Source organism: Pagrus major, chromosome 15 (assembly GCF_040436345.1).
Source record: "Pagrus major chromosome 15, Pma_NU_1.0".
Taxonomy (NCBI): domain Eukaryota; kingdom Metazoa; phylum Chordata; class Actinopteri; order Spariformes; family Sparidae; genus Pagrus; species Pagrus major.
This window is the reverse complement of record NC_133229.1, coordinates 20581098-20602883: the sequence shown is the minus strand read 5'-3', so window position 1 is coordinate 20602883 and position 21786 is coordinate 20581098. Positions and strand designations below refer to the sequence as shown.

General features: G+C 40.8%; 1 protein-coding gene across 1 annotated transcript; it reads left to right on the top strand.

Moving 5' to 3' along the window:
• The first annotated feature begins 2410 nt into the window (after positions 1 to 2410).
• ppm1ba (protein phosphatase, Mg2+/Mn2+ dependent, 1Ba) lies at positions 2411 to 20182 on the top strand. The gene is made up of 6 exons (XM_073481595.1): positions 2411 to 2769; positions 10203 to 11118; positions 11313 to 11430; positions 12643 to 12757; positions 12921 to 12978; positions 16181 to 20182. Exons 2-6 carry the CDS (start codon positions 10231 to 10233, stop codon positions 16208 to 16210), a joined length of 1209 nt encoding a protein of 402 aa, XP_073337696.1. The 5' UTR covers positions 2411 to 2769; positions 10203 to 10230; the 3' UTR covers positions 16211 to 20182.
• Positions 20183 to 21786: the final 1604 nt, after the last annotated feature.

Below are 21786 nucleotides of genomic sequence, written 5' to 3'. Positions count from 1 at the left end.
GATAATATTGGCTGGTGGCTTCTTCCTCTAAATGGGTTCATGACACGTTCACGGCTCTCAACAGGCATAGGTGGTGAAGAGCAGTCATTGTGTGAGAATATGATGTGTATTTCTTCTGTATTTCTTTTAGCCTGTTCATACAAATAATATCAAACTTTTTACACTGAAAAAAACATTATTTGTGATTGATAGAATGGTTGTTGGTATTGTATTAGCAACCCCCACAGATTTATTTCATGGGAACTCAGCTCCCACTGGCTCTCACATAACTGGAACCCCGTGTTGCCTGCAGCCTTATCTTTTCTTCCTGGGCAGCCCTGTGTAGGAGTTTCAACTGGGGAGCAGATCCACTCAAGCTTCTTATAGGTTTGCTTAAAGAGCATATGGACCCACTGCTTGTAACTTGTGATGTTATGATGCTAATATTATCACAATGTTCCCAAATATAATGTTAATGTAACCTTAATGGCGCTTAGATACGATTAGATACTATCCGAGCAGGGAGTAGATCTTATGATTGAAGTGGATTCCTTGCAAGCTGCTGTTTTATATCCAATCATATTCTCACAAATGTCCAGTCCCTCCTCAGGAGAGGGACATCAATTTGAACATGCATAAATAATCTGTATAAAGTCATTTTCTGCACTTATCCAACTTTGGGTCATGGTGGCAGCAGGCTAAGCAATGTACCCTTTCACGCAGCTGCGTCTTTTCAGGTTCCTAGGACAGATGGGATATGAAATAGTGTAATCCCTCAGTGTATTCTGGTCTACTCCGGGTCTCCTCCCAGTTTGACATGTCACTAATGATGTCTCAGTGGCAAAAAAGTGGCAAAAAATACACTGCTCCAAAAAATTAAGGGGACCCTGTCATCTCACATCAGATCTTGATGAACGAATTATTCAAGTTGAAAATCTTTACTGATGTACATTGTATAAGTTGTTGAGAACAAATAAAGTATCACAAATCATCAACCCACTGAGGGCTGGATTCAAAATCACACTAAAAATCTAGAGAAGAATCAGGGGAACGAGAGGGCCAGCCAATGATGCCTTCGTCATCCAGGAACTGTGTACAAACTGGCCACATGAGGATGGGCATTGTCCTGCACCTGCACCTGGTACATAACAGCAGTCACGGTACCGCTGGCTATGAAATGGAGGTCTGTGCAACACTCCAAAGTTATGCCTCCCCAGACCATCACTGACCCACCGCCAAACCGGTCATGCTGGATGATGTTACAGGCAGCATAATGTTCACCACGGCCTCTCCAGACTCTTTCACGCCTGTCACATGTGCTCAGTGTGAACCTGCTCTCATCTGTGAAGAGAATGGGGCGCCAACGGTGGACCTGCCAATTCTGGTGTTCTCTCCCGAATGCCAAACGAGCTGCGCGGTGCTGGGCTGTGAGCACAGGTCCCACTAGAGGACATTGGGCCCTCATGCCACCCTCATGGAGTCTGTTTCTGACAGTTTGGTCAGAAACATGCACACCAGTAGCCTGCTGGAGGTCATTTTGTAGGGCTCTGGCAGTGCTCCTCCTGTTCCTCTTCGCAGAAAGGAGCAGATGCCGGTCCTGCTGCTGGGTTGATGCCCTTCTACGGCCCTGTTCAGCTCTCCTCGTGTAATGGCCAGTCTCCTGGTATCTCCTCCATGCTCTTGAGACTGTGCTGAGACCGTATGGGTGTGCCACCCTGGAGGGGCTGGAATACCTGTGAAACCTTGGGCTGAAGGTACAACCTCATGCTACCAGTAATGACAAGGACACTAGCAGAACACAAAACTAGAGAGGAATCAGTCAGGAAGGATAAGGAGATAGTAATTGTCTGTGGCCACCACATGCAAACCCATTCCCTTTTTGGGGGTTGCCTTGCTTTTGCCGCTCCATTGCACCTGTTGTCACTTTCATTTGCACCAAAGCAGGTGAAATTGATTCACAATCAATCATGTGCTTCCTAAATGGACAGATTGATATCCCTGAAGTTCAACTGACTTTTGGTGTTATACTGTGACGGTTCATTTTTTGAGCAGTGTATATAGACTGCAGCCAATTTTATGAATGAAGACATGGCATTATGTATTACCTGAAAATACCTATTCATTTATCATATCATATGTTTTGGCTTTCAAACAAAACCTGACTAGGTCTGTCACTGTGTGTGTATACAAACAAAAGCTTTAAAATCTTCCTCCCTCAGACACAGACACAGACACAGACACAAGCAGGAGAGCAATCCAATTACTTGATTTTGACTGTTTACAGTATGTCAGAGGAGAGGTCTGACTGACTCATCATTTGACCAATCACGTCTCAGCTTGAAACCACCGTCTGACCAATCACAGAAGAGAACGGGAGGATTGCCTCTCCCGCAAACGGCATGTTGAAAAAGAACGTCATCTGCCTCATACATTTAGCTTTAGCCGAAATTAGCTGGTTGTTCACATCACAGATACATCTTACCGAAACGAGTGCTTTTCTTTTCAACCGACAGCCTGCGTAGGGGTTATTTATCTAGTGCTCCCTGGGTTTACAGTGCCAAACATGTATTTAAAAGCCTTATTCCGATGCAGAGACATGCTGAAAGGAGAACTGGTCGTGTGAAATGCTGGCTAGCCTAATCAAAGCTAGCTGACGAGCTGGGGCCGAGAAACGAAAGTGGCTAACATTAACGCGAGATAAGCCCATCACAACAAGCCTGGGTACCTTAATATACCTGCCACTGAAGCCACAAGAAGAAGGACTGGTAGAGATAATTTCTTTCCTACAAAGTAAGTAACGTCTGGTACTTGAAATAAGCAACATTGGCTCATACTAATATTGGCTAACGGGTAGACAACACTTTGACAACTGTGAACTTCGCTAGCTGGTTAGCTAGCGACATAAGTGGCCTGATTTTCACTTAGGGACAGCTATCGTTATTATAGATGAGAACGATTGAATAGAGTTGTATGTATCTTGTTTGTTATGATGGTGATTATGATATTATGGGTCCTGTTGATATTGCGCCAGCTTTTAACATGCCGGGGTTTTGTTAAGTGATTGACGTTAGCTGGTTGTTTTACCATGTATGTTGTTGGACAATTTTCAAATGTTTCATTAGCATCAGGCTGCTAGTTTATAATTGGTTTGAATAGTGAATGAGATAACAGCTTCTGTTAATGCGACATTTATTAATTAATGTAAGCCTATTCATGTTATGATAAAATATTTTCACCCCTCCCTTTGCAACTGATTACGACCTTGTTTTCATTTTATGATGGTCTGGAGGGAAATGACTTTTACTGATAAAAATGATGTTTATCAAGTTCTGGTAGCTGGTCAGAAAACAGTTTTGCCTGAAAGAGCCAAGAGAACAACATTGTTTTTTTGTTCTATTATTTACTGTCAGTGCACATAGTAGAGTCTAATGTTATTATAAACTCCTCCTTCATGTTTTGTATTCCCACATTGTACTCATAAAACATCAGTACAGGAAATAACTTGTTTTATTGCCGTGTTGTGGGTAGTTTTATTAGGTTGTTGGTGTGTGTGTGTGTTACTGTGTGTTTGGCAGTGTTTGTGTGACAGTGTGTTCCAGAAATGGCAGCATCATCAGTGGCATGTTTGTGTTGGCACCTTGATGTGAAATCCTGCACTAGCCATGCTGTTTTAGCCCGTGACTGTTGGCCTGTCCAAAGGCGTATATCTGTACACTTTTGGTCGTGTCTGTTGATTAAATCACTTCAAAAGCAGATGAACGATTGGATACAGTGTTGGCTCACAAGCCCGGAATAACTTGCAAATAAATTTGTCAAGTGCTGAGAAGGAGAGATAAACTGTGCGTAATGTGTTTGCAGATTACTTTCCTGATGAGACTGTTTTCTATTTTAGAATTGGACAGCCTAAATACTCCTTGTTCAAGCTGACATTCATTCATATGGCATATGCATAATTATCTATGATATTGAGGCGTTTCAACAACACTCTATGTAATTCACTTAAACTTTTGTAGTCATTATCACTTGTCGATTGTCATATTCAGATTTTGCTCACCTGAGGGTTATTCACTTAGTTAAATACATCTGTGATTAAGAAAAAGCACATCTTGACTGTGACTTTGAAGTGATTTTTGCTGGATATTAGATTTTGGACTGCTTAAACCTGTGAAGCATAGCGATTGTGGCCAGGACCGAACCATCTGGATGCATTTTACTATCTGTGGTAATGTGCAAACACACTGCATATCCTAGTGCAGTATGCCCTTCAGGAATTGAGAAACAAAATTAGTACATGGCAAACGTCCTGATTGGTTACAATAACATTTCATTCATCCCTCTGCCTCTCACTGTTTCACAACGTTTGAGGCCTGGGAGTCAAATCAAAGGCAGGCCAGATTTCTGGATAGAGAGAGCAGGTACACATGCTCTCCTTGTTGCCGAGAACCCCTCTCTCAGTCCAGTATAACCTGACACATTTACTTTCCTCCTCTTTGGCTGTGGCCTGTAAGACTCCAGTCCAGTCTGGTCCAATAACGGCCCAGCTTCCCCGACGCCAATGTACTGAAGATGACTGAAGCTGTCTGTTCAAAGAGCACTTGTTCTGGGAAATTGACTGCTTCTGATGCGACTTCAGTGATGAGTCATCAAAGAGGGGGATCTGCGATATCCCTGCCTGTTTGTTCCACCTCTCCAATTTGTAAAAAGACAGCCCTTATTGAGGGGTAATACTGAATCTGTTTAGTTACATTTTTTTATCATAACTGTGGACAGCGTATTACACCAACTGTTCCAGATACCTAAAGTTTTTTACTCTTTCAGTGTGGATGTGACTAATGGATCCTTAATCAAAGGTGGCACCATGGATGATCTTTTCTGTTCATCACACATGGCATTTTTTGCATAGAACATAGCTGCATAGGAACCAATGTTTGGGATAGCTATGTTTACCCAGAACTTGACTATGTTATTGCAGTTTGTATGCATGCACATTGAGTGTCTACTAGCGTTGTCATGATACTGGAATTTCCAACTTTGATACAATAAATTGAAAAATATTGTAGAAAATATATAAAAATATATAGTGTTTGAGACCATGGGAAAAGAAATTTGAACATTAGGGGCATAAAATTTTCCATTTCTGTTAAAAGATAAATATATCAAGGCTTGTGCACTGTGTGTTAAGAACATCACCATCTAAGTGAATTTTCTTCTGGAGGAGGTGGGGCTATGTGGGCAGCTTGTACTGGTTTAACAATACTGGAAAAAAGAGTATTGAAATCTATTCAAATATTCAGAATCAATATATCAATATTTTTAACAGCAGTAGTTTACATGACTGATTATAATATACAAACACAATGAAGTCCGACACTAAAATCTTGGGCTCTCCACTTGCCCTAGATCAGCTCTGTGCTTAATCAGCGGTAAGATGATCCCCTGCCTAAATGGCATTATAAGCACATTAGCAGTAACTGATCATTTTTAGATTTACCCCATGCTCCCAGTATTGGCCGTTTTCAGCTGAGTCAAATCATGGACTCAAAATATAATGCGTTCAGTGCAGCTATTTAATGTAGTTGTAAAGAATAGGTGCATTGATTTCTATGATTTGTTTTTAGCACTGATTAATGTTCTGATTAAGCTTCATGAAGCCCTCCTCATTGTCAACCAACTACTGATAGAATCACAATCAACATACATGAGTGTACTTCTAACTAGTTGTCCCAAACATCTCTGTTCTCAGATCTTTTTCATATTAAAAGAATAATATTTAACCTCAGTAATTTGTGGTAAATGTGTATTTTATCATCAACAGGGACACAGTAGCCGCCTGCCTGCCATAGTCATATGCGAACTACATCTCCATAAATGCATAAGTTGTCTCTGACAGAGAGTGGACATTGATAATGGCTAACAGCAGACGCTGTTATGTGTGGAGTTTTTTCTGTAATGTCGCCACCAGATTAAGGAAGGAAGCCATTGACCAAAAAGGCCTTTACCTTGGCTGTGTCCAACATCATTCACTTATTCAGTATATGACATTATTATTTTGTAAGGGTGATATAGTGTGAAAACTATACTTAGGTCATTCCTTTTCATCTGGCAGTGCATGATGGTAAGTTGCTATTGAATGGTGAGACTTTCCCACAATTCAATGTAACAAGTATTGGAAAAATCGATGGATAGACATTCAGGCTACAGTAGACAGATACATTACAGGGTGGATGATTGTAGACAGTGCTTGTCCCCATAAATGGCACACATTACATTTAATGCCATATCAGCCTTATCTGTAGCTGAACCCCAAAATGAAATTGAACCAGCCAGTTTGCCTACTGTACCAACTATAATTTCAGGATGAAGCAGAAGGGCCTTTATCTGGCACTGATATCATCTTAGTATTTTTATTTTGGTAACCACATGCAAATCATTCATGTGTTGATTATTGGGCATTTCCCTCAGCTGTTCCTCTATCAATAGTACTCCAGCTCTTGGCTTCTACTACACCACCATGCTATATTTTCTATCAGCTTGTTCACAATGCATCATGTTGACCAATAGTATTTTGATCATACTGGGCTAATTTATTGCTAATTTGGTACATGGACACAACCCAGTCCTTTGTTCCTTTCTGTCACCTGTCAACTTCCCACAATATACAGTACAATACGACTGTTCAGGGATGCTGTCGTCTGAAATGTAGATGTAAGCGATTACATAACATTAAGTAAACTTCATGTCACCAAACAAGAAGAGAGAGTGGTATTATGTTAGTGGTAGCTTACTGCTGTGTGCAGTGTGTGGTCTGTGCTAGACAGGCTAATCTGGCCCTGTGTGGATCCCATCAGCAGCTGACTGTTAAATTGAGTTAGCTTGTTAAAGCTACCCTGCTTCTCTGAAGTCTGAGACCTGTGGGCCAGCTTTCAACTCCTGACTCTGAACTGCATCGGCCATTCATTTCATCTTTCCATGTGAGACGTTAGAGAAGCATTTGTGTTGTGAGTAAATGAGAGATGTCCGTCTTGCAAACTTTTTTGTCAGACACAACTCAACAGCTGCGTGAACGTATGCAACACATGCGCTGTGGCGACCTCTTGTCATATACTGCAACCACCAACACCTCCTGCTTCTGTTGCTATAGCAGCCACTCAGCTGCCACTCCAAGCTGTGTAACCATGGAGACGTCAGACCGGGTGACATCATTCCCCAGAGTTGTCAGTGTTTATAAATTATGTACAAGTAAACTATAAACAGAAGGGTCATTAATGCGCCGCTTGGTGCCAGACCTTGCCAGTTCTATGAAGCCTATGGGAAATGCATGGAGAATCACACTACAACCTACAGTAAGATATAAGTGCTGTATGACCTTTGAAGACAAAATGCCTCCTCCAAATGAAAAGACACACTTTAGAGGATACTGATTTTTCTAAATGTGCACATTTTTTTCTTTGCTGTTGGTCTCCAAATAGTATCAAAAGATGATTATAGGCATACTTTAGAGGACACATGGTGAGTCAAATTAAAATGCTCAAAAAATTAAAAATGAAAATATTGAGTTTAGGATAAATAATTTTGTTAACAAAATCTACATTCTTCATTCCTTCTGTCTGGAGGCTGTTTTCTGATGAACAGCAGCGCTAATAATAGCTATTGTTACGGGAATATCAGGTATTCAAATAAAATGTTTACGAGCCTCCTCATTATTAATTACAGTATGCTGTAAGTAATCATTAATTACAGTATGCTGTAATTAATAATGAGATATAAACCAACCCACTATAAAACAACAAAGGCATACATTTGATGGCTATCAGAAACCTTTAAAAAAATAGACTTGATCATCAGAAAATAATAATAATGTAATCAGTAATGAATGAAGCGATTTCTGCTCCAAGCCGTTTTAAGTCAAACAAAAATAAGAAGTGAAATAAGAAAGGTCCCTTGAAAACACATGAAACATTAGCATAATAAGAACACACCAGAATACTGGTGCCTCCATCTCCCATATAGACAACATGTGAAACAGAGGTGAGAGCTGGAGTGGTCTGCCCATTCACCACTATGCTAATAGAGCACAGAGCTTTCAAGTGTGGCACTGATGTGCATTCACACACTATACAGTGACATAATGACCCTTCCTTAGTTTTTACTATCCTTGGTTATGTATGCTGGTATTTGTTTTCTTATCCAAGACCAACAGGGTATGGCACATCTTGTAGCTGTGTTTTGGAAAGTTATAATGAGCCTTGAAATCAAAGGGTCCTTGTCTCAGTACAGTGTGTGTGTGGTTGCTGCCCAGGTGAAAGAGCAAATGATTTGGTTTGGTGATTGTGCACATGGCTTTGATATCTGCTCAGTAACAAGGGTGTGTGAATGCATTTGTTGTCAAGGTAATAATTCAAGTGGTTTGGACTATATCTGTTTGATATGTGATCAGAGGCCAAGTGTGTGCGCGTTTGTCTGCTAATATGCAAGACAAAGCACACCTGTCTTATCCCACTTTAATTTATTGGAAGCCTGGACGGCACAGATATCACTTTGGTACTGACCATTACCTCCTTGTTAAAAGTAAACATGAAATACTGAACCTGTGTTTAGGTTGATTCTGCAACACTGACTTTGTACTCCAAGGCATACAGTAGATGATAAATGTTGGGTCAGTTTTGTAATTGATATCTTGGTAAGTAAAGTGCCTAAAGATGTTTTAGCACTCACTCAAACATTAGACTGTTGAGAGAGGCGTGTGGTCAGTTGTTTGAAATTTCAAATTCATACTTCTTTCCCTGATTTAAATTTTTAACATTTTTGGATATTTGACATAAATCTCAATGACTTGTTAGAGTTAGATGTTGTATCTTTTGTAACTAGTCTACTGTCTTGTAGGCTTGATTTGTCAAATCACTCACTAATGTGTCAACTACAAACATGTCTGGAGGTAGAAGCTTTTTGTTTTGCACATGTAACATTGAGAGGTAAATTAATATGAATATTTCATAGGAAAGTTTAAAAAAGCCTTTTCATGTCAGCTTTTCTCAAACTTAAGTTAGACCCTAATTCATTTAAAAACATTCTTAAGTGTCATAAATCATAAATTTGTGTCCTGAGCACTGCTCTGTACTCTGAAGTGATCTTACAGAGCGCACAGCCCAATACAGAATAATTAGTTTGCACATAAAAGTCAGAAGACATTCCAGGTCACAGTCACACACATGAAATGTGAGTCAAGTGGTGGTATAGACAGTGGTAGTAGTTAATATCTAGTTAAGATGTATCTGTTCTTTCAGATAGATGTGAAACAGATGACCAAATTTGATTCATTTTGGTTGATAAAATGTAAACCATGCATTTACCTTTGACCTTTAGGGTTAACAGAAATATGAGATAGTGGGAAACTGTGCATTTCTTCCGTTTTCAAAAATGTAATCTTTAGCTTTAACCATGTTTACCTTAAGAGACGGGAACCTTCAGTATGCCTACAACTTATTTGTAAGTAGCATTTATTGATATTCTAAGTAATTTAAGAGTGCAATTTCCAAGGCTAAGAGGCCATTAAGTAGTGTGACAGTCAATAAGACTGTATAAGTTGAAGTTATGTTCTCACATTACTCAACCAATTATCTTTGGCTGGATACAGAACTTCCATCAAGTAGCCCGATGCTGTTGTTCATTTCCCTAATGCAGGTGCAGTTGGACAGATAACACATCCTCTCTAGTTTTTAAATGCTCTCAGTAGCCACCTCTTGCTAGCCAGAGAAGCTTTTAAGCTTGCTTCTCAGTCTGTTTAAGCATAAACCAAAGTGGCTGTGCTATTTCTGGATATGATGAGCAATGATCACTGTTTGGTTGAATTGTTCCTCCAGGCCTATTAAGTAAACAGTAAAAGAAACTCACATGCTGAAAAGCTCCAGAAGTCCAAATCTCCTAAAATCTGTGGGACAATTGTAGGGTTTACATGTTCAGACTCTCAGAGTCAGTTGAGATCTGTAATCTGACAATCTGATTCAACAACTTGAAAGTGAAACCTGGGCAGAGAACCACATGAGGGGGCAAAGGATTCAAACAACAGCGGTGTTGTGACGTGAATACAATGGAAGGGGGGGATGGATGCCACATTTAGTGGCTGAATGTTATCAATAACACCTTTTTAATTTAAAAATCCTGTGTCTGGTTTTCTTTTTTTCCTTTTCTTTTTTTTGTCCTGTCCCTGTTTACCTCTCCCACAGGTAGCGGTGGGTCTCTCTAGGCAGAGCCATGGGTGCGTTCCTGGACAAGCCCAAGACAGAGAAGCACAACTTGCATGGTGAGGGCAACAACCTGCGTTATGGGCTGAGCTCCATGCAGGGCTGGCGGGTGGAGATGGAGGATGCTCACACAGCTGTGTTGGGACTTCCTACTCCCGGTATGACTGACTGGTCCTTTTTTGCTGTGTACGATGGTCATGCTGGCTCACGGGTTGCCAACTACTGCTCTAAACACCTTCTGGAACATATAATCAGCGCTAGCTTTGGGGCCAGAGGGACACAAGGCTCCCAGGCTGGTTTAGACAGCTCCACCACTGATCCTCCAGCAGCAGTTCCTCCTACAGTGGAGGCTGTGAAAGCCGGGATCCGGACAGGCTTCCTGAGGATTGATGAGCACATGCGCAGCTTCTCTGACCTCCGAAATGGCATGGACCGTAGTGGCTCCACAGCAGTGGGAATCCTCCTTTCACCCGATCATTTCTTCTTCTTTAACTGTGGCGATTCACGAGCTGTTCTGTACCGCAATTCACAAGTGTGCTTCTCTACACTTGACCACAAGCCTTGCAACCCACGCGAGAGAGAGCGCATCCAGAATGCTGGCGGCTCAGTGATGATTCAGAGGGTTAATGGGTCACTGGCTGTATCGAGGGCCTTGGGGGACTACGATTACAAGTGTGTGGATGGGAAGGGCCCCACAGAGCAGCTGGTTAGCCCCGAACCATCAGTGTTTGAGATGGTTCGGGCCCCTGAACAGGATCAATTTGTGGTCCTGGCGTGTGATGGCATCTGGGATGTCATGTCCAATGAGGAGCTGTGCGAGTTTGTGAAATCTAGGCTTGAAGTGTCTGATGACCTGGAGAGAGTCTGCAATGAAGTGGTGGACACCTGCCTGCACAAGGTGTGTACAAATTTGTTTTGGAGCATGACTTCTGTGAGTTTTATAACATAACTAAATGGTCTCTCAAGTAAAGTGGAAGAGAAAGTGAATTGGGTCTGGCAGTTCAGATCGTAACTATTTCCTCCATCACTACACAATAACTGCTTCTCTTACTTCCTTTTTTCTTTGTTCCTCTCTACTCCTGTTCATCTTAGGGGAGTCGGGATAACATGAGCGTTGTGATAGTGTGTTTGCCCAGCGCTCCTAAAGTATCCGAGGAAGCTGTGAGGAAAGACGCAGAGCTCAACAAGTATCTGGAGTCTCGAGTGGAAGGTGAGACTGGATGGATGGAGAAAAAACATTATGTCTGTATGTGCAAACATTATAGGAATGTTAGATATTTAGCTTTAGAGTATTAAAATCTTTTTTGTGATTCTTATTCATAATTAATATCCCCTGTTTAATACCATTGTTTAAAAAGGCGTAGCTGGGAAAACATGTTGTTCTTTCTCCAATTGAAAGTGTGTATCATATCTGTATGAATGTTTTCTCCACTGACTGACCCAGCTGCTCTCTATTGTCTAACCTCCAGCCAAGTTAGCTCCGGCTCACAGCAGAGGAATGACACTATCATGACCTCCTTTTCCATTTCAGCAAGCATCCCCCCTCTTTATTCCCTGTTCGCTCCTCTCCTCTCTTTCCCTCCCCGAACGCATCTTTTTCTACCCTCCTTGTCTCAAACATTCCCTGGCTTGTTTAGATGAATTCCCTGCTCCCCTCCCATCTTTCTTCCTTTCCTTTTCTTTTTTCTCATTTCATCCCATTATTTTCCCTCAGGATGCATGAGGCCCTCTGATGAACACAGTGTTGTTTTTCTAGTATTTGTTGGTTGTGGAAGCTGTCTTTCCTGGCTACTGTTGGATTGTGAAAACCAGGGCTGGATTCAGAGCCTGACCAAACATGAAATGAATTGTTAAACAATGAGACTAGGTAAAATTAATCTCCACAGAATCAAAACGGTTGAGTCTAATAGTTGGAAAATAGGTTGTAATATCTATGTAAGACTGTTGTGCAGGTGGTTAATGTGTTTAAGTTATGTTTGCTGAATGGTTTGACACTCTTTGGCACTCCATAGCGGGTTAAAATCATTTCATATACAGCGCAATTATGAAAGATTTGGTTCGGGTGAAGCAGTGTAGATATTTGGCTTCAGGTACTGTCTAATACTGGAAGATAGAAAGAAATGGAGGGAATAGAAAGAGGAGAAAAGAAAGAGGGAGAGGAATGCTCTGGCTGAACATTGACCTGGCCTCATGCCACTCTCAACTCAGTTGCAAGCCTCTCTCTGTCACCATCTCTCTCCCTCTCTCTAAGATCCACAAATTCACTTGTATGGTTTTCATCTTCACTGCCTTTCTCCTCTTTTGTCACATTTTTGTTCTCGCTCCTCTGTTCTCCTCTCCATCTCTTATCTCTCCCCAGCTGGCTATCACCAGCTCTGTTAAAAGTGACTTGTTTAACAATAACGTCTGGTCTTTGTTTCAGAGATGCTGTCCAGGCCAGAGGAGGTGGGGTTTCCAGACCTGGTAACAGTGATGAGGAACCTGTCCACTGACAGCGGCATGCCCACTTTACCACCAGGGGGAGGCCTTGCCAGCAAGTAAGGACCTCCGCCCCTCAAAGGGTCATTTTAACACTGGAGACATACATTATTCCAAAGTCATTAATGGTGTTGTACCTTACTGTACCTTGTCTTTCCACATGGTGGGTTTCAACAGCTCAGGAGACCTAATCACATTTTTGTATCTGTGTTCTTCCTGCAGACGCAATGTGATTGAAGCAGTATACAACCGTCTGAACCCATACAAGGAGGAAGATGGGGTGAGTAACAGTATAGTTGATTAATACAAGCTTTGTCCATCTTTGACTTTTTACACTCACACACAAAACTTTTGCTGAAGTCCTGAGCCCACGCAACACATCAGCTGTCTTATTTGTCAAGTTTATCTTTCACATATGAGTTTCTGTAGTCCCGAAATCCTCTAACTCTTGTGTGGATTCATCCCGTCTGGTGGACCAGGCTGGTGCTTTTGTGTTTATTGTCACACTCAAAACCAAAGCAGATGAAGTATTACAGTTGACTGAAGAGATGGCTTCCAGCCCATCAAACCCATCATGATAAACATCTGTTTTTTCTGTGCATGGTGCATGATGCACACCTTCCTGTCAACTCTTATAGTGGGTGATGCATGCATGACAACACAGCTTTGTCAAAAGTCTTTCTAGTGGAACTGAGAACTTTTGCTCTTTCATCAAATCCAGTGACTGCAGGTGAAAGTGTTCCATCTTCATTTATTTGCTGAAACATCTCTTAATAAGGGGACTCCCTGTGCGCCCCCCCTCTACATTTTCTCTCTCCTAACACAAAGCTACCCCAAAGGACACTTTCTAAATCAGTCTGTATTTATTACCAAAGTAATATACAGTACAATTCCAAACAAGTGTATTTTTAAGGATGACATTGCAGTCTAAAAAATTGTCTAACCCTAACCCTAACTTGTTTTGCTGGAAGTCTGCATCCCTCAGCTTTGTACTGTGTTTATGTATTAGAACTACTGGAAGTACAAGTTGCAGATGAATACACACACCCAATTTATCTTTCAGCCGAATGCAAAATTTACCTGCATTTAGCACTTGATGGGTACTATTTCTGAACCCTGTGTAAGCATGTAGTCTTGCACACAGATGTGGAAATACACACTTGGGCTCTGCAGAGATCTCTACCTGCCAGCCAGTTTGTGTGGACCTGTTACTTTCTGTTGCAGTGGATTGATGGAAATGTGAGTGTGTATATGTGTTTTTAAATGATGGATTAGATGTGTCTGTGAGGGAATGGCAGAAACATTGGAATCGCAGCGTCATTAGAAGCTCTGTCCACTTGTTTATTAGCTGTCATGTCAAGTGTATGTTCTTGTATGTCTGTCTCTGTGTGTGTCTGCTTGTGATGGACATGTCAAAAGTCCTGATGTGGAGCCTAGAAGGGTGTTTGGTAGCTCCTGCTGGAGATGAGGTGATATTCACCTGGTGGTGTTGTCTTGGTCTGTCTGTAAGGACTTGGAGATATTGTTAGTGATTGCACACATGTACACACATTCACAGACAAGGATATCATATACACTGCCTGAAGCCACTATGTGTAAAATTTGTATGTGATTATAACATCTTTCAAATTATTACAAGGCTACTTTTCCATTTGTAGAAAAATGTGACAGAAGGGGGCACAGTAGCAGTGAACTAGTGGCAAAGAGGTCATATCCGTCAGTTATATCAGAACAGGAGAGTATATTTCATTGAAGAAGAACAAAGGACGGCATACACTGATTACATTACTTGCCCACAGCCCCATCATCGTTTTGCTTTTTTTATGGACGCTGCAAAAATAGTTTACCGGCAAGGTGATAGTGGAGGACTTGTTGACATCGCAGGGAAAAAAGTACCTATTTGGCAATATTTCTGATTGATACCCAATGCTAGTAGTGAATCTGATAACATCAGTGAGGGAAAAGGAGTTGCTTACCTCGCTGAGAAATTGGAGGTGTGCTTGTCTCCTGCCGCACTTCATCGACCAGCTCCTTCTTGTTCCATTACTCCCACAGACTGAATAAAACTAATCCCTGACATATTTAAAATTGATCTGCTGTCAATAAATGCTGAAAATGATCATTGTTTTTTTTTTCTAATGAACGATAGCACATTGCATTCCCTATAACCAGCCTACTTATTTGTATTTGTTTGCTGCTACGATAACCTAATTTCCCATCGGGGAGGAAAATTAAACTGGGCCTGGTGTGCCGGGTAACACTGGTGTTTCACAAGCAAATTAGTTAGTTGAAAAATTGCGTCGTGGCGGCAACCCTTCTCCCGACCGACTTTGGCCTAGTCGACTGACTGACTACGATGGTTCGTCCAATCACTGGTCAAATATTTTTTTGAAAGTGCGTGCTGCCCTTATCAGGACAGTTTAAGAGTTCAACTTTAACTTAAAAACCTCAGAGCTTTGCCTTCTCTTAAAATGAGCTTGGGGATGGAAAAAATCTAATAAAATTAGTGTTATTTCTCTCTTAAGCATATATTTTATCATAGCAGCACAAATTGTGGAATGGCTAGCAATTTTTAAAAAGGGTGTGTGGTTAAAATATACACCCGCCTGCGTGCGTACATACACACACACAGAGACACACGCACACACACACAGAGATAAGGAATGTATCGATTTGTCTAACTGTGTGTTCACCTCTGATTAACGCAGCCCTCCTGTTTCATTTGGTAAGTGATCACATATATAAATGTTACACCCCTCCCTTTCTTCCAACCTGTCATCTACACACACACACACACAAACACACACCACACACACACATTCTTACAGGCATGTAAGTGGAGACCTGCTACGCATATTTCCCCTGTCACTCCTTCATCAGTCTCTACTCCCTGTTCTGATCTACTCTCTAGCATGTGGAGCTCCATTTAGAGTTTAAGGCGTGTGCGCGTCTGTGTTCAGACATGACTGTCCAGGTTGGATGAGGATGAGTGGTCGTTGTTTCTGGTCCTGTCTGTCCCTCTCACGTCACACGCACACAAACACGCATGCACTGGCCCTACACGCATGCACTACTGTCTCACTCAGTCTTTCCACAACTGCACGCAATACCACTCTCTGTTTCTGTGTCACTCTTGCAATAAGAGGAAGGAATTGTTGTGTTGGCTTATTGTTGCAGAGAGAACCTACACACTGAAGTGAAAGTGTGCCCTGGCTTCGCTGCTATTGTAACTGCTTCTAAACTATATTTTGTTATTTTATGTCGTGTTGACCAGTGGAAAACCTGGCCATGAAGTCCATGTTGGGGGACAAAATCAATGTCATTGTAGAGATAATGTTTCTACATTTGATAACGGTTTGCTCTCTCTTTTTGTCCTCTCTCTTTCATCCCTCATTTTCTTGTTTTCCTTTTCCCCATCTCTCCTTCTCCTGCCATATTCTTCTCTCCTCCTCCCCCTTCTCTTGTTGGCTTTCCTCTTGCAGAATGGAGCTGAGTTGGAGTCCCACTGGTAGCTGTCCAGCACAACTGCCTGATCCTAAAAAAACACAGGACCACTTTCCCACGCAAGATCACAACCATAGTCACCTTTTCATTTACTCTGGGATTTTTTAATTTTTCAGTTTTTTTCCCCCCACAATGAGAGATCAATTGAAGCAGAAATCACATTTTTTAAAAACAAACAACAGATCAAGTTTGGAGGACTGCAAAACAGATTTTGTTGGTTGTTTTTGTAGAACAAGAACAGGGCAAAATAAGAATAACTGCATTCACACAGTATCTACATCAGAGGAGAAGCAAACAAGCACAGTTTCACTTGCCCGTCGTTTTCTTGCTTTCTTTGTGGTGGTTGTTTTTTGTTGTCGATTGACAGAGACACAGGGGCAGCCCTGCTCTGCTCTGCGGTGCCTTCCTCAGAACTGAGAGAGAAGGGAGGACCAGCCAGCCAGTCCTTACCAAACCAGCCACTTATGGATAAGATACTGAAAAGACAAAAGTGGTTTGTTGGCTGCATTTTTTTTTTGGCATTATTTGTTTTGAAGTGTGAACTTTACTTGCACCTGACTGGCAGCCAATCGACCACACAAGCTACACTGTCCAGTTGAGAAGAGCTTGATGAGTTCTGGGCATGACTGGTGCTCAAAAGGGTCCCAACACTTCATCTGCCCATGCTTCCAGCCTGGCAGAAATGCCTCGCAGAGCTCCCTGAAGTCGTCGCTGTCCAAAGACCTCCTGGTTAAAGCCTCAAATTCAGGGCCTGAGAGCCCAACACTAGGGGCTACCCACCTGAACACGAGGGGAGTTTATCTGGCAACAAATTTAAGTCTGGCTTCTCCGCACTGTGTCCAAACTAAAACAGAACGTGGTACTGGTGTGCCTGGCTGTGGATAGAAATTACATGGAGACTATTTGAAACTCAAGTGTGATGACTCTTCTTGCACGCCCCTGCTCACTTTCCCTCCTCCTGTCCCTTCAAGGATATTATAAACCAGTTGATTTCTCGCTCTTCCTCTCTGTCTCTCTCGCTCTCTCTCTTCTTGCTTCTGTCTTGTCTCTTCATATGACAGAAGAGACTCATTTGCATCGGCAGACGTGTCCAGAATCATAAGCTTTTGAGCCTGCTGTCGTTTCAGAGATAGAAAGATAGAAATTATATATTAAATTCATATATATAGATATATATTTTGATTTGTTTGCTTCATCTTAATTCCCTGCCATGGTATTTGTTGTGTGTGGTCTCTGTAAACAAATATAAACACAAAAAAAGTTGCACACAGTGTTTCCCGCACTGCAGCTTTCCAAAGACAGGGTTTGAGGTGAAAGAATTCCTGCCGCACCTTCTTCTTCTTCCCTTTGTCTTCTCAACACACACACAATCCTGCTTCTGCTACAACTCGCCTTTTCTATCTCAAATATCCTGTGTAAGACAAAATGCCTTTTTTTTTTTTGATTGAAAAAATTCCATCATTTACCTTTTTTAATGTCTTTTTATGTTTTTTGGTATATATGGCTTTTCAGAGTACTGTGGCGGTGGTCCAGATTACAGATGGATAACAAAACGACAAGGGGAGCATGAACTATACCTTGTACAGCAGATTGGGAGAGAGAAGTAGGGTTTTGGTGTTTCACTGTATGAAGTAAAGGAGGGACACTGTAGGACAGTAGAGAATAAGCCCTACACCTAGAGCTGTGTTCACACTGTCACTGAAATTTCCACGACTACCTTCATAGACTTTGCCTCAAAGGCACAGGATGGTTGCTGGGAAAGCCCTTGTTTGACTCTTTGGACTGAACAGGAGTCCTATTTCATTTCTGTCAACCTGAGCACTAAGAAGTGAAGCTTCAGACACAAATATTTGTCAGAAAAAACCTCTTTGAAACACACATACTCATAGACAAAGCGGATACACATACTTTGCTTGTGTATTCTTTTCTGTAGATACGTTTAAAATAGTCTCTAAGTATATACAAACCTGTAATATACACCTTTTTTTTTTCCAGTCGTTTAATGGCAGATTCATCATAATTTCTGAAGTGGCAGTATTGAAAGAGAATAGGCCTAACAGAGTTTGCTGGCTGATTAATGTTCTTGTGGTACACTTGCTCTTGGTGCCATATGACAAATAGGTACTTGAATGTGTAGTTCTTTTGCAGTTGTTTTTGATGGGATGATTGATTTTTCTTTGTTTGTGGTGGAGGTAGTGGGAGGGGTGGGGATCTCTAATAGTTGTGCATGTTTTGTGATTGAGGGAGGAGTGTATTTTGTGTGTGAGTGGGAGGTGTACTGGGTCGATGGGGATAATGCGGGCTAGTTCAGTGTGGTGGAACGCAATGTTAAAGAAGAAAGGTGTGAAAGCTGATGACAAAAAGCAACATAATGATAAGAAGAACACATAGCAGGATATCATTTTTCGTTCAATAACTTGCCATTTGTTGTTTTAAAGGGTAAGTTCTCAAAAAATGCTGATTCAGTCATCATCTGCTCAGCCTCACACCGATGGAAAGTCGGGCGAAGTTGCGTAGTCCACAAAACATTTTTTAGAGCTTCAAAGCAAAACAGTGTTGCAGCGTTCTCTTAAACAACTGAAGTAGATGGGGACTTGTTTTAAAACGTAAAAAGAGGTAAGAATGCAAACGCAGAAATATTTATTCCAATTGATTAATTTTTTTTCTCCAAAAATACCTAGTGCACCTTTTTAAAAATTGGTGTAAATCAGCTTCTTGAGACTTACATTACTCCTGATGAGCTGTATGGAGCCATTTTATGTTTTCCGTTGTCTGTTTTTTAGTCCCCATCTGATTCAATTGTTTAGGAGAATGTTTTGCATTCTACAAAACAACCAACACTCCAGAAATGTTTTGTGGACTACAAAAACTTTACTCGACTTTCCATCAGCATGGGGATGAGTAGATAACGACTGATTTTTCATTTTTGAGTGAACATATCCTTTAAGACTGAAAGTGATGATTTCACTGCATCTGTGTTGATATTGTTCCTGAAATGTAATTGTTCCCACATGTGGACCAACTTTTTAACATTGCACTGTTTCACCACACTGAACATAGTCCTCAGTTTGGGTTTATGTTTAAGCTATATCAGACACTGGGCTAGGAGAGGAATTAAGGGAGGGAAGGAGGGAGAAACATTTATTTTTCTGAATGTAATTTTCATTATTCACACTGATTCCACTGCATGGACTGAATACAAGCAGCACTGCAGCATCACATTATCTCCTCATCAGTCATTTAATGACTAAACAAGCTCTCTCTGGCTCCCTTTTTGTTTGGAAAAAAAAAAAAAAAAAGTACTTGATCATTGTTCTTGTTGTGAAATCTAATCTGATGACGCACGTGGGAAAGATGTCTAATTTTTCGAAGGGGACTTTGAAAGTGTTGTGATGCCCGAATGATTTGACCCAGACTTGTTGCTTTGATTTAAGGATACGTTCAGTAAAGATCATTTTTACAAAGCATATTGTGTCCCGAACCTGTAAAGTTATTCTAGGCTGGGTTGAGGCGACTGCGAGGACGCCAGAAGGCAGACGAGGAGTTGGAAACCATGAAAAAACAGCAAAATGACATTCCTCCTTTGGGTTTTTTAAGAATGCAGATGAACCCTTGTACTCTTTGTCTCCTCCTTCTGTCTTCCCTGGTCACTCTTTATACTACTAGAATTGACAGATGTATGATGGCAACGATTAATTCCGAACTTGTTTTTATTTATTCCTGTGCTTTGTAGCTCTTCTAAAAATGCTGTATTTTGAAGACAGAATGAGGTAATGATAAACTGGTGTGCATTTGAGAGTAATGTTTGGCCCATTCAACGTCACCTTTGATAAAGAAGGGAGGCGAGGTTTATGAAACACCCAGGGTATTCACCATTCCTTCTTCCTGTACTAATTTCCCAGTATGCTATTGTGATGTTACCGACCATACAGTGAACATAAACATCAATTAAAGATGGATTTAAGTTTAAACACTTTAAACTGCTGTGCTCCATTCTTTTAGTGCCTACTTGAAATGTCTGCTTGTGTGTTTTTGAAAGCATTCACGTGAACAGAGAGTTTGTGCACTTTGTTGGTGCACATTGATCTGTGCCAGGCTGTACAAAAACAGTCACCATGTAGCTCAGGAAAGAAAGCATAAGTCTACCAATAAGTGATTGAACTGGGCTAACAGTTTATAGTAAGCTCCTTGTAATAAGTCTGATAACGGGTAATAAGACCCTTATAAGTGCTTATTAGATGCTTATTAACATGTGTTAAGAATAAAGATGTTACTAGCATCATAAACACATTTATTAAGAATTTATTGAGTAGCTAACCTCAGACAGGCCTTTAAAAAAGTAAATGTATGTAGGTAAAAGTATGTATTGATCTTAATAAAGCACATTACTGTCAAACAATTAAATACTTTATAAACCATTTATTAAGCAACACTTGCTTAATAAATGGTTTATAAAGCGTTTAAATGTTGATCGTTAATGATTTACTATAGTTTAATTAACTAAACATCTACCATTTATTAATGATGGTTATTATAAAGTCTTACCTGAGCGGCTGCTTCATCGCTGTGGTTCTTTGATCCCTTACACCACAGTTATATATCACTATCTCTACTCTCTGACGCATAACATGATTCGAACATAACGTTTTGTTTAGATATAAATATTGGTCCTTGAAATGTCGTCCAACTCCTGGATTTAAACATTGCTGATGTGTAGCGCAGACTGAGTAGATGAACGGTAAATGTCCCAGCGAGTGATGGAAAGTAATGTTCACTCGTGTACTGTACTTGAGTATATGAAATATTGTAATATGGTCAATTATACTTATTTAACGTGAAAGCCGTAGTTGATAGATACTTTCTTGATCAAGAGTTTTCAGCAGCTAGGGATATGGTTAAATAGGCTTAATTATCAGGCAATACATATTTTGGAGATGCAGAGATTTTTTCAGTCAGGAAAACTGTCACATGTATAGAGATTCTCAATGTTCAGTCAAAACAGCCCAGAATATGAGCAAGTTACACTGTTTGACCATAAAGTGTCTGAAAACACCCCAAAGTTAATAATTTATTGTAAACTTGGTACCTTAGTACACCTTGGTACCATTTGCAAACCTGCTAATCACTGAATGTTCCAGCACACACGCACACACACGACATCTTGACCTTACCGTGGCCGTCATTTTTCTGCAACTTTACTTTATACTGACATTTTGGAGACAGATATTGTACTTTTACTCCACTACCTTTAGATTGCATGCTGCATCAGAGCCAAAAGTAGTGCATTTTTAAATAAATGTGTTTTATTGGCAAGCGGAAAAAGGCTTAATATTGAATCCGATAATTGGTCGAGCCGATTATCGGTCGCCCAAAAGTAGGCTATACAGTAAATACATACTGTACATACAAAAATATGTATAATTTTACTTTGACTTTTGATTACTCAAGTTCATTTAATACCAGATACTTTAAAACTTTTACTCATGTAGTATTTGTTTGGGTGACTACTTTTGGGTACTAATACTGACAATGAGTAGTTTCTTTTCTTCTATGTACATTTTGGTGATAAAGCTTAAAGTAGGCC

Bases quoted from the DNA above. Each gene is read 5' to 3' on its own strand.
- ppm1ba (XM_073481595.1), top strand. From the start codon at position 10,231: ATGGGTGCGTTCCTGGACAAGCCCAAGACAGAGAAGCACAACTTGCAT. The intron at 11,119-11,312 runs GTGTGTACAAAT...TGTTCATCTTAG, and splicing joins TGGACACCTGCCTGCACAAG to GGGAGTCGGGATAACATGAG. The intron at 11,431-12,642 runs GTGAGACTGGAT...TCTTTGTTTCAG, and splicing joins TCTGGAGTCTCGAGTGGAAG to AGATGCTGTCCAGGCCAGAG.